We start from the raw sequence: 12,607 nt of genomic DNA, 5'->3' as shown, positions 1-12,607 counted from the left end.
CCTATTTTCCAACAGGAGGAGTGTCGAAAACCTAAAAGCGACTTTAGCCATCTGCCTCCGCGTCCAAGTTTCCCTACTGGCGCGAGGTCAGAGGCTTTTATCGCCAGCCGGTTGGAGGCCCGACACATGCGGGTGTCAGTCACAGCGGCATAAACAAAAGGCTGGAGGGGCTGTCTCTTGATGAATTCTTCACCTACTTTCCTTCTCTGGGGCATTAAGTGTGTCTCAAGTAAGATGTCATTGATGTGCTACTACATTTCATTTTTATTAGTACACATGGAACACATGGTGTGAACGCAGATGTTACCAGGTCTGTAATCTCGAGCCGTAACGGATAAATTATCACGCTGGTTCTCATTAACTGATGACTTTGCTACTGCATTCCCAAAATAAAAAAAAAGTCACACTACAAATTCTATGTGATCTATTCATCCAAATCCATGAATAATGAAATGAGAAAATCATTTTTTCAGATAAGTCACGTTCAATGGTGACATTTGACCTACGATCAGCGGAAGGTGATGAAGTGGTATGCTGTTACCTCATGAGATAATACATGACAAAAATAGACGAGCGTATGTATAGAATGGCATAAGAATGGCACCTTGAGGGAGCATAGTACATGTGGGTAGTCCCGCTGTTAGGTCTTAATGAGCCTCAGCAGGTCATATTTATATTTTTTTATTTAATCAGGCCTCCCTCCAGCTCATTTCAACATATTTAGTCACCATCGGATGAACACACAGTAGCCATTAAACTAAAAAAGGCAATGTGTTAGTTGACATTAACAATGACAAAGAGCGTGCGACAAAGTCATCAATCCCATTGAGACTTCATGGCACTCTGCATCTGAGCTCATTTATTGCCTCGGTGTGACTCACGAAAGGGAACAACAAGTGGACAAAAACATCCCCTAACCCCTATCGCGCAGCAACAACAGCTGTGTGGATCCCAAAACCAGACAACAACATCCCGGTTACAACACAGCTATGTAAAGAAAGCATCATGTCGACACACGGCAGCTAAGCTAAACTTGAGGTGCGACCAGAGCAGTACAGAAGCTGTTGAATACACAGTCAGCGGTTCGATTATTAAATCATAATAAAATTGAACAAGAATGAGTCCACGGGATGATCAGGAGGAAAACATATGTTATGATTGATGTATTAGTCGGTTTTGACTGACAGTACACATGAAAAAAACACTTTTGTCTCCCATGCAGTACTACAGTATTAGGACAATAGAGTCAAACTATGAGAATGAATGTGTAATTTAAAAGGATAAAATTCAAAAGTCTCAATATTATAAGGAACAATTTTTTTGTGGTACTTTAACAATGATGACGCTCAATTTTAATCAGTCAGAGGTGATAATCAAGATAAATAACAACACCATGACCAATAGAATCTGTTTTTTTTTCCGTGACCGTCAAACCAAAAGAAAAAAACAATATCAGACTCGTTCATAAAAGGTCTCAATCCAAACTGTTGAGTCTCTGTGTTATCTTCTCAAAAGGTGACTAACGGGAGAGAGGAAGTCCAATGTGGCAGTCTACCACGCAATGCTGCTTGCTTTCAAAAATAACCAATGACAGTGTCCATTTCATCTCGCTCGGCCTGTCTTAGGGCTGTGCTACTCGACACCCCTTGGTTATTTCAATAGGAACGAGCTGGTCCGATGGTCTCTGCTCGCTTTGGCCACGTTGCCATGTGTGTCTATTTTGGTAGATTCTCAACTCGCTATCAGGATTCTGGCCGCCCCGAGTGCATTTGAACATGGAACAGAAGGCTTAACTCGGTGGGTTGAGATTTTTCACCGTGATTGAACTGGATTTTGTGCTGAGGATTTGTGTGACTACTTATCAGATGGGAACTTTTGATGCAACATGAAGAAAAAAATCTCAACAAGGTGAGAGAACTGGGATTGTGTGTGTATTTTCATAGTTACATCGCCAACATTCATTCACTTTAAGGTTACCATTAAAGACCTACTATTGCAGTAAAAACCTGAAATGGCATTCCAAAAGCAATGCAAACTATGAAAAAGGCCATTAAATCATCTTGCACATTTTCCCACTGTCGGACTATTAAAGGCTTTCTGATTCTGATTCCAAAGTATACACAGGTACACACTACTTTTAAAGGGACAGTGTCTCATTGCTTGGGTATAAATACTCAAACAGATGCTGGGAAAGTACCGCGGTCACTTACTGTCTCAGGTTATGAGAGAATGTTTTGGCTACAGACATCTTGTTGAAAAGCCAAAGAGTTCCCAATCTCCGTTAGAGCCTTGAAGTGACGAAAAATGCCATTTTAGGGTATGGTAAATTCAATTTTTTTAACTATAAGGGACAGTGAAAAACATTCCATTTACTTATAAGCCAACACTGCACCATATTATCTGCCATATAGTACCGCGGTGTAAAAAAATGCAGGAAAAAACTAGACCAGAACAGATTAAATTGGTCCTTGGCAGGAAAGCGTCTAAATTGATTGTTTTGAGAAGCAAATGACAGTCATGGCGACAAATAAGGAAAGTTATGGTTGCATGGCTAGTTGAATAGTGCTATCATAAGCCATGGAGTGGCCATGTTCCTGGGTCAGGACATAGAAATGGGTTAACAAGCTATTCTAAGAGCTCACCCAGATAGCTAAAGTAAGATGTAGCAGAGCAGGTGCGGCCGAAGGGGGATACAACGTTAAAGCCAATGCTTTGCTTCTTGTGCAGGGTCTACCTGGTCCTTCATTTTGACCAAGAAATGTGTTTTGCATGTTGACCCCATGAAATTTAAAAAGATGGTCCCGTGACTAGTGCAACGGCACGATCGGTGTTCCAAGCCTTAAATAGACAAGTGCGTGTGAAGTGGACGCTGGTGTGAGCTTACAGTGGTTACAACATTATGACAGCGAGTATTTGGTCGGCTGCGATTATGTTTCGAGGTCTGTTTTAAAAAGTCTCATTTTTGAACTACAAGTAAAATAATGAAATGTCATTCACAACAGTGTGCCCGATGGTTGACATAGTGCAATTTTAAGCATTAGTTGCAGCTTCAAAACAAAAGCAATTCTAAACTCTTACTTTTTTTCTTTGGAGGTTTCTTCTACCGCATGCTTGATGTAAACCTGAGCACGAGGGGATCTACTCATGTCTGAGGTAATGGCGCAAAACAGGAAGAAACCCGCTGACCTCAAAGGATGCTCAGAAAAACGTCACGGGAGCCACCGAGGAGGAAACATGCTCCATCATCGCTTCCCGAATGGCTTCACCGACTTGCTTATGGACGAGACCGACCGTGAGGTCAGCACGCTCACGGATCGAGCTTTCCGGAGCCTCTGCGTTGGAGATGACGCCATTTACAACGACGACTTCTTGTATGGATACTCGCCTTTCAGCTGTCATAAACCGTTGGCAGGGGAGCCGCTGAAAAAAAATCACCAAAAGGAATCAAAAAGCAAAGGAAAAATGGCAGAGAGAAAGAAAAGAACATCACGAGCATGTCATCATTTCTAAAGGCATTAAGCACCACAGGGGAGAACTGTGATGGAATACTCATCAAAAATGGCGGCTTGGCGGACTCCAATGGGGAATCGTGGGATAAGTCTGCACTGCGCAGCATCCAAAGAGAACTGTCAGAATTCTCCTCTGACTATGACAACAATCTCGTGGGTGGACATGATGAGAAACATACTTTTCATCAATCTGGGTATGATTTGTCAAGCAACACGAGCAAAGGTATCTTTTCTGGAAAGTCACCCAAGATGAAAAACGGCAAAGCCACAGTCAAACTGAAGAAGCTCAATGTCAAAAACTTTTTCCTACACAGTGAGTTCAGCCCTTTCCGGACATGGGAAGGTATAAATCATTTCTGCTTTCGCCACGATAATTCTTCGATCCTTCCAGCAGAAATGACTCCAAAATGGTATGACCTACCATTTTACAAAGAGTTAACAGAGGCTCATATGAAAGACACTCTGCATACGCAAGAGATACTAAAAGAAGTAGGTGCCCTCACTACTCATGCTTCCCTTCCTCTTCCTCCTCCTGAAAGTCATCCCGCTCCACCTCCACCTACCCCTCCTCCCGCTCCACCTCCACCATCTCCACCTCCTGTCGCCCCTAAACCTGTCCCTTCCACTTCACCACCCAAGGTCCCGCCAAAGCCGCAGAAAAGATGTTCTTCTGATATAACCAATGGAAGTGCTGTCCCCTGGAGGCAGACACATTTAAATGCAAAGACCGCAGTCCCACTCAAGCAAGAGGCCCAGGATGAAGGCTCAACAGCAAAAACGGATAAAAATGTTTCACTGGTCACCAACATCACAAAGCCTATGGAGGAAAAATCAGTGGAAGACCTGAGCCCCCTGGTCTCAACTCCATTCAGCATCTGCGAGTTGATGACACCCCTTATCCCCTCCAGACAACCAACAGAAACATCAGAAATCCTCTCCGCCGTCCTTTCCCCTTCTGTACTCGACCTTCCCCAAAGACCTCACTCGGAGGCCAAACTGAGCCCCGAACCTCCCATCAAAAGGGATGGCTATAAATCACTGGCGTCCAGCATCCTCTTCAATCTGAAAGACAATAGGAAAAGGGTCAAAAGTCGCTATAGCCCAGCTAAATTCAAAACTTTAGAAGCACCTGGAAATGACACAAAATCTCCATTGTCGGAGAATCTAAAGAAACAAAATACTTGTGAGGGTGACACATGTGGTTTAAGCACTCCTGTTATTTCAAAAGAAGGTCAGATGGTACGCAGTCCAGTTTTAGAGTCTGTCAACCCCCCAACTGTCTGCCCTCGTGAGCGTACAGCCGATGGGTCGCATTCTGATGATTATTTGTTATTGAATCTGCTACGCAACAAAAGGGAGGTTCACAGTCATGGAAATATCGGTGATGAGAATGCAAATTCCCAAATTATAGACACAAAAAGGAATAAAAGCCAGATGGCTAAAAAGCAAAGTTATCCATCACTTAATCTGTACAAGAAAGCAAGCCCTCCTGTCTCAACGCTTGACTCCAATGACCTTTCGGTTCCGAATCCAAGCATAGCGCCGCAAGGCCTTTCACCAAAAAGCAAATATGGTCATTCCCCAATAATTACATCCTCAGAACATAATCAGGAAGTCCATCCTTTAAGTGAACCAATCAGGAAGGAGCCACCAAATGTACGAGACAAAACAAACATGCCCGTGAAATTCTTAAAAGAAAACAATTTTGGAGAAGAGAGCGTGAGTTCTAAAGTGAAGGATAACAGGGGTCAAGCAATGAGTACAATGGATGTCATCAGGGCTGCAAAGGATGCGATAAATGCAACAAAAACGAGAATGCTCCATGCTCCTCAATCCGAGAGCATCAAGAAAGAAGTGAAAGACAATGATGTGATGTTTGCATATTCTAACGGTATTATTGGGAAGAGAAACGTAGCAGAAAATGATCAAGTTAGAAGTGAGTCAGAAAATGTTAAAAAAGAGCCTCCCCCTGTTCCAAAGAAAAAGCTTACAAAGCCTGATATTCAACAGTGTCTATACAAAACCAAAACACACCTCACGAATGAAATTTCGAACTGTGACTTAGGGGAAACCACCCCAGATAGTCAAGACACGCTGAAGCACAAATTCTCAGACAAATTGAACAATTACATCAAATGTCAGCGGTATACTGTAGCAGACAATGAACATGGTGGTGATGAAGGTGATAGGAAGGTGAACTTGAGAATCGAAAAAGATGCCACGAGAGACAGTGAACATATCATTCATGACCTGCACGCTCTTAAAGAACTGGAGAGGGCCCGCCTAAGCGATCGGGAGCATCAAGCGGGAGGTCCCAATTTAGACGAAGCAGCCAGAGCGAAAAATGATTTGATCTCCAGAGAGTTAAAGAACATCAAGAAGGGAATGCTGTCCATGAGAGGGAACACTTTGGCTAAGAGGGAACTATTTGCAATGAAAGAGAAGCAACTGAGTAAGAAGGAGGTTCCTACGAAGAAAGGTGGCAGTGTCATGATCAACAAAGCACTGGTGAATGATAATTATGACAAAGCCAAATTAGCATTGGAGGAGGTCATCTTGAGTCGGGAGATGACAAGGAATAAAGGCATGAATCAGGATGCAAATACGGCATTTGCTGGATATGCCAAGGATGGGAATTACGGATCAAACGTACAAGCAAGTAAACATGTGAAGAACTTAATTGCAGAAGTCAACAAAGACAAAAATCACATAAGAGATAAAGAAGAAGACTTAAGAGAACGTTTGGGGGATTTGAGAGACCATAAGCACATTAGGCAGATCCTCTCTCAGACTGAACCCAGACAGGCTGAGAATCAGAGGTCAGATGAGAGAGAGGCAGCCCTACCAGGTATGAGCAACGTTGACAGCGGCTTAAATTCACCTTCACAATTGGACACAAAGTGTCAAGTCGACACTTCAGTCCATTGGCCTGAGAAAGATGAAAATTCCAATCAATTCTTGGAAAATGTTGCAGGGAGCCGGATTTGTGAAAGCCAAGCGTTAGAAACACCCGCGGTTCCTCCTCGGAGTAAAAAAGTCGCAAACAAAAGAAATGAGAGCAGTGATCAAGAAGATCTCGTTCACAGAGATCCGGAAGTGAACAGAATATCAAATATGACAAGTGCAAAAGTTGCTTTACCAACCAATGAAGAAAAAAGTAATATTGCGATGAATGAAGCAGTTACCCACGACGTATATTTGCCTTCCAAGTACAGTCACGTCCCAAAACGCTACTCTTTGTTATCAGACATGGAAGCAAATATGGAGACACTTGAAGCTCCCCCAGAAGAAGCCACAAGCAGGAATATGGAGAAGTCTTTAAAACCCAACAGTGCAGCAATTCATGATCTTGGCAAAATGCCAAAAGACAACAGCAATATGGAGACCGAAGGTCCTACGAGGGCTATAATATCCCCTGAACTTCTTGCAAATTGCGTCGGTATTGACGACCACACCAGCATGTCCTCCAAATCTTCTTACTTCTCCATAGAGAGTCCACCACAAAGGAATACTGAGTCAATCCTTTATCACTCTCTGGAGAACCTAGACAAGGTTGGACAGGACAAAAGTGGAGATCAATATCTTGGACCAATGAAAAAAGATTTGGGTATTGAATATTATTCATTCAGTGATCAGGAGTGTGAGGCAGAGATTGTCAGGGAATTGGTCAAGTCTGAAGAAGAGAACTTGAACCACAAGGGAAACAAACAACACACGACCAATTGTCCAAGCCCATCTCAAGATGATGATATCCAAAATCCAATGTCACCTTCAAACACGTCAATGTTTGATATCCCTGCTTTATTTAAAATCAAAGACAACACTTTCAGGAATAAGATAAAGAAGACCGCACAACACTGGACACCGCAGGGGCTAATGAATAACTCAGAGAAGCTTATGGAGGACTTGCATGTGTTAAATGAAAACTCAAATCCATCATCGGCAAATGAAACAAGTGAAGTCTTCAATCCTGAAGATAATTTGTCAATCATCTCACCTCCATCACTGCGCCCTCAACAGGAGAAGCCACAAAAGCCAGATAGACGTGAAATGGTACCATCCCCTGTCACCCAAACGGAGAATGACTGTTTTTATGTAGTGAGTCCCATCTCAGAAGATGCAGAGACTTTGACAATGCCAACAACGGTGCGAGACATATCAAAGGTTCCTAGCGAACACTCCGGGTCCACTTGCAGTTTTAACGACAGCCAATCAGGGTTCGCCAAACCTCCAACCGTCTTACCTAAATCTGAGCGGGCCGTTCTCAAAGCTATGAAACTGACGAACCGGCGGATCAAAAAAGCGGAGGCTCAGAAGACAACCTCGAGCAAATACAAGAGTGACAAATCCGTATCGAGGAGCGTCGAGAAAAAGGATCATAGAGAAGGTCAGAAACGAGGCGGAAACAGCGTCGATGATGAATTTCTTCTGACGAAAGCTGAAACGAGTCAGAGGACAAGACAATCCAGCCATGATTCAGACGACAGAACTCAACTTTCAACTGAACGAGGTCGTACTCGTGGCAAACCAACTCGAGATAAACCAGAACAAAGACACTGCAACGCTACAGTTCCTGTCTATGAAACCCATGTAGGACCAGTTCCAAATATTCGCTCACAAAGCATCGACAGATACACAGTGGGTCGCAGGTATAGCACCGGTACATCTGTCAATGACAGACTTGACCCGAGAAGTACACGCAATGAGAGATCCATCGGGGACGAGCGAGGCCGAGCCAAAGAAAAAGTCACCCGAGAGAAACCGCTGAGGAGGAGTCAGAGCATCGACACGTACTCCCTGCGGACCGCTCAGATGCCGAGATTTTCCCGCCAATTGATCCACACCGGCCAACTCTCTCGGCAGTCCAGCATCGAACACATCACGCAGTCCATCCCCGTAACCCAACGGAAAGTCCTCCAGGATCCAGATTCGGGACAGTATTATTTTGTAGACCTGCCCGTCCAAGTCCAAACAAAAACTTTCTTTGATCCAGAGACTGGAAGCTATGTGCAGCTGCCAGTCCAGCCTCCAAATGGCGCTGTTGTTCAGGCATCCCCCATGGAAGTTTTATCCCACCCGTTGGTGGTCTACCAGGGCTTTGTCCCAGTGCCTCTGACCCCCTTATCCCAGGATGCTACCATCCGAGTACCAAACTTGGAGCAAGAACAGCGGCAATCGGACATGTCAAGGCAAATCCAGTGCAAGGACGGACATCCTTATTTGGAGCCGGTCTATGGGAAGAATGAACACATGTTGGGCGAGTTCCTTGGTACTGAGGAAGTGGACTGTCCCAGTTGATGAGATAAGGATTTTGCACACAATTATGTTTCTTTCACCAACCTTCTTGTGGTTATAAATATTGTTTTTAAGGGTTTGAAATGTGAATCAACGTATGATTGATAGCTTTCAATGTTTGATTCACATCGGTACATGATGACTACCATTTGACGTGTTCCATTTCAATTCATTTGAATACGCAACAAATACATTTTTATCCACCCCATCCATTTGCAATTTATCCTCAATTTAGACAACATGCATGCTCTTAAAACGCGGAAAACAGCCAGAGTAGGTTGGACCTTAGATTGGAAACCTAATACTCAGTACTGTGAAGCACAACCACAATATTCCGCCGTGCTATCTGCATCTTTGCTTTCAGTTTAACTCGCTAATTCCGGTCATCTTATTGATTAACCTTGATGCCTTATGACTTGAATGTACACTGAAAACAGATGCTTGGTCAAATGCTGCTGAATATGATAGAACATAGTAACATTTTTTTTTAAAGAAGGGTGTATTGACAATGCATCCATATGTAAAAAGACAAATGTTTGAATGTAAATGTGGAATACGTATTCTAAATTCAGCGTGTTAATTAAAGAATGAATGTCTTCTGAGTTTCCATGACATCTTAAACAATTATTTTTTTTTAGAATTTGCATGAACCAGTTCTACTTTGTGTATGTCATCCATTCAATAAAAAAGCAGTAATAACTACATTTAAATTAAATGTTCTTAAAGCATAAAAAGCACTGTTAATCTCAAAACAGCTACTATTTGCAGGGTATTGGAGGATACTATGATTCAATGCGATGTGCAGAAAATTCATCATGACTGTTCTCAGCAGGAATTCATTTCTTATTCATTCAGTGTTGGACTCTTAAAATATCTCCTTGTTACTGATTGTCCTATTTTTTTGGGGTAGGCAGGGGAAAACATCAGTGGCAGCCGCAGCTTAAAGCCACCATGTCATCATACTGTTTTAAAACCACATTCTCTTCATCATCAAAATAGAGCAAACTGATGGACTGAAGTTTGTCAGGCACACAGCACGGCGCTTCCACTTCATCCATAGACAGCTTGAGCGCGTGCATGATGGAGCGGACGGTAGCGTGGTTGGTGGCTCGGAGGTTACCTCCCAGCGGGAAAGGACAAGAACCTTTGCAGTGGTAAGCGTTGTACCCACGTGGTGAGATGATCCAGCCTGACCAACCAATCTCCTCAAAGTCTACAAAGAGGGAGACCCTCTGGCAGGATCGGGAATGGCTGTGGGGTAAGAGCCCGGGAGCTCCACGTCGAAACCTAGCGGGGTGGTTGTGGAATTCAGTAGCGGCAGGTCCTTGAGATCGTTCCGTTAGTCCTGTTCGGATAGGCGTGACACTAAATTTTGTGTGGATTGGATCAACCGTTTTTTTTTGCGGAGCAAATGTAACATTTGACATTCCACTGTTGACTCACCAAAATACGACTGGTTGGATGATCCTACCCTCCCATCATCAGAGAATACAACCAAGTAGGTGTTGCTGTCTGCTGGTTCTCCATGAAACTTGGATGTCATTAGCGCAGAGTCCATCCAAGTCCCAGATGGTAGCATGGTCACTATCAGAATGCCGTTGTTGTCTTGGCTGTTGCAGATCCACTTAGCCACCTAAAAAAAATGGAGAAATAGTCCACTGAGTTGTCTTTTTCGGGATTTCTTTGGCAGCACTAATGGGGAGAAAATGAGGACTATCAACCGTTTGGGTGATATTGAAGACTTCCCATCCTTGTGTGTAAAGAGGAACCAGTCTGGAGGTGATAAGGTTTCCTCGCCATGGTTTCACTTGACTATCCAGTACTTCATACAAATCCACCTGAGTGGTAACAAGACAAAAAAAAAGTTCATCTTAACTCATTCACTGCCATGTATTAATTTATTCGGGAATTGAAAATACGACGTAGAGCGCCATTCTCAAATTAGTTTTGATTTTGTATTTTGGTTGGGTGGTGATAAAGCGCTGGCCAGGTCTCTAGTAATGCTTTTTCATTTCCACAAGGGGGAATCATTTCACATTTTTCCATGTTAGGGGTTTGTTCCAGCATTAGCTGTTGTTAAAGCGCAGTATCAACCAATATGTGTGTACATGTATTGCATTGTATTTTGGACAGCCCGCCCTCATTTCAAGCTTATATAACTCTCGACCCATAACATTTAGGCTATGACTCTTTTTTCTGATAAAAGAAGAGCGTCTAAGATTTATTACGCTGAATTGAATGTTTATGTCGTGCTAAAATTGGATATTCTGTGAGTCCTGAAATTCAAGTGACAATGACAAAAACCCTGGAACTTAAGTAGACACATTTTTGCACGTCTGGCAGTGAATGAGTTATTTGTTATTTGAAATTTCAACTGTCAAAAAAAAACATATCCTGCTGACATACAGAACGCACAAATCGGATTGAGCTTCAAGAACACTAAAACGGAGATAATTATTTTACCTTGTAAAAATGGGGCCTGTAAGATTTTTCGAGGAAATGCTTCTGTTTCTTTCGAAACCAACGGAATTCAGCTTTCATCATCCTCTCATCTCTTCCAAAGGAAGAGAGGTTGAAAAAGTGATACCTCTCACCAAAACGACCTGAAACATAAAAAAAACAAATACTTTGACTTGTATTTGCATGTATTAAAAAACAATAAAAAAAATCTGCATTGCATTTATCCAAATTATGGAGATTATGGAGCATTTTTTTTCTATTATGGGGCTTGTCATGATGCTGCATCGTCCATCATCCATGCCATATTTTTCCAAGTCGCCAACATCTCCATCAATGAATAATAAAAAATAAAAAATACCTGTTGTAAATAGTGAAAAAGTGCCATCCACCAACCTTTATCCTCAAAACTCCTCACCACATTTCCCTCCAGAATCTCCTTCTGACTTTGTCTCATCCCATCCGACACGGCGTGAAACAAATCCAACATGAACTGAGGTGCCTTTTTATGCGGAGGCCGCCCCATAGCGCCGCGGATCAGCAGTTCCTTCAAATTGAACAAAACGCCAAGCTTTTCTGACAACTTTAAGTCAGGCTCCGGGTCCCCACGGGCGCCCGTTGGCCCGGCCAGGAGCACCGTGATGCAACACATCTGGAGGGTGAGGACGAGCCAGAAACGCAAAGCTCCTCTTGACATATTGGCAAGGGGAGCAGTGAGCCGGACTCCCGCCGGACTCTGCGTGATAAGGACACACTTGTGCCATTTGATGACACTATTCAGCTAACATCAGCGGATGATTAGAGCTTGATTGACGATGATGGGAGGTGGGGGCGAAAATCACCTGGCACACACAAAGGAATGGTGAAAATGACCTAAAAGTGACTCGTAAACATAACAGCAAATATATATATATACAATAATAACTAATACATAACAGACGATTGTGTTAAATCTAAGCGAATATGGTTTTTTTCTTTGACAATGACTAAATGCATTGGTTCAAAATAGTTTATACTACAAGTTTGAAACAAAAAAAGTTCATCATCACTATTATTAAAATACAGTAGGAGTCCTGGTGCACTTTGGACAGCATTTTTTTAGTCCACAGCAATTGTAGATATGAGTACATTAAAATGGCGCCCGCAAATTCAATTTAAAACAATCTTATAACAACAGAAAAAAAATAAACTTTCCGTAAAAAAAAGCTTGATTCTTCCACATGTTTTATGGATTGGATTGGATTAGCCTTTATTAGTCTCGCAGTGGAGACATTGTGACTGTAAAGTGTCCTTGAGAGTTTTAAAAGGCGCTTAGAAATTAAATGCATTATTATTATTACAGCAGC

At 42.7% G+C, this 12,607-nt stretch overlaps 2 protein-coding genes across 2 annotated transcripts in view; one reads left to right on the top strand and one right to left on the bottom strand.

Moving 5' to 3' along the window:
* LOC148887166 (uncharacterized) lies at positions 1–9,632 on the top strand. The gene is given in 3 exon segments (XM_089015836.1): positions 1–1,908; positions 3,094–3,442; positions 3,445–9,632. Coding segments are annotated over 2 exon segments (5,661 nt in total). The 5' UTR covers positions 1–1,908; positions 3,094–3,144; the 3' UTR covers positions 8,808–9,632.
* Positions 9,633–9,719: 87 nt separating this feature from the next.
* Positions 9,720–12,607, bottom strand: part of LOC148887165 (bone morphogenetic protein 2-like) — a 29,564-nt gene continuing 26,676 nt past the window's right edge. Inside the window, exons 3-7 of the mRNA XM_089015837.1 lie at positions 11,658–12,103; positions 11,268–11,407; positions 10,526–10,642; positions 10,248–10,437; positions 9,720–10,149 (exon numbers count right to left, since the gene is read on the bottom strand). Of these exons, the coding sequence (XP_088871963.1) occupies positions 9,728–10,149; positions 10,248–10,437; positions 10,526–10,642; positions 11,268–11,407; positions 11,658–11,958 (1,170 nt within the window). The 5' untranslated portion in view covers positions 11,959–12,103 and the 3' untranslated portion in view covers positions 9,720–9,727. The remainder of the gene's footprint in view (positions 10,150–10,247; positions 10,438–10,525; positions 10,643–11,267; positions 11,408–11,657; positions 12,104–12,607) is intronic.

This window comes from Hippocampus bargibanti, linkage group LG15 (genome assembly GCF_051943395.1).
Source record: "Hippocampus bargibanti isolate YZ-2025 linkage group LG15, ASM5194339v1, whole genome shotgun sequence".
Lineage (NCBI taxonomy): Eukaryota > Metazoa > Chordata > Actinopteri > Syngnathiformes > Syngnathidae > Hippocampus > Hippocampus bargibanti.
This window is presented reverse-complemented; position numbering and strand designations above follow the sequence as displayed.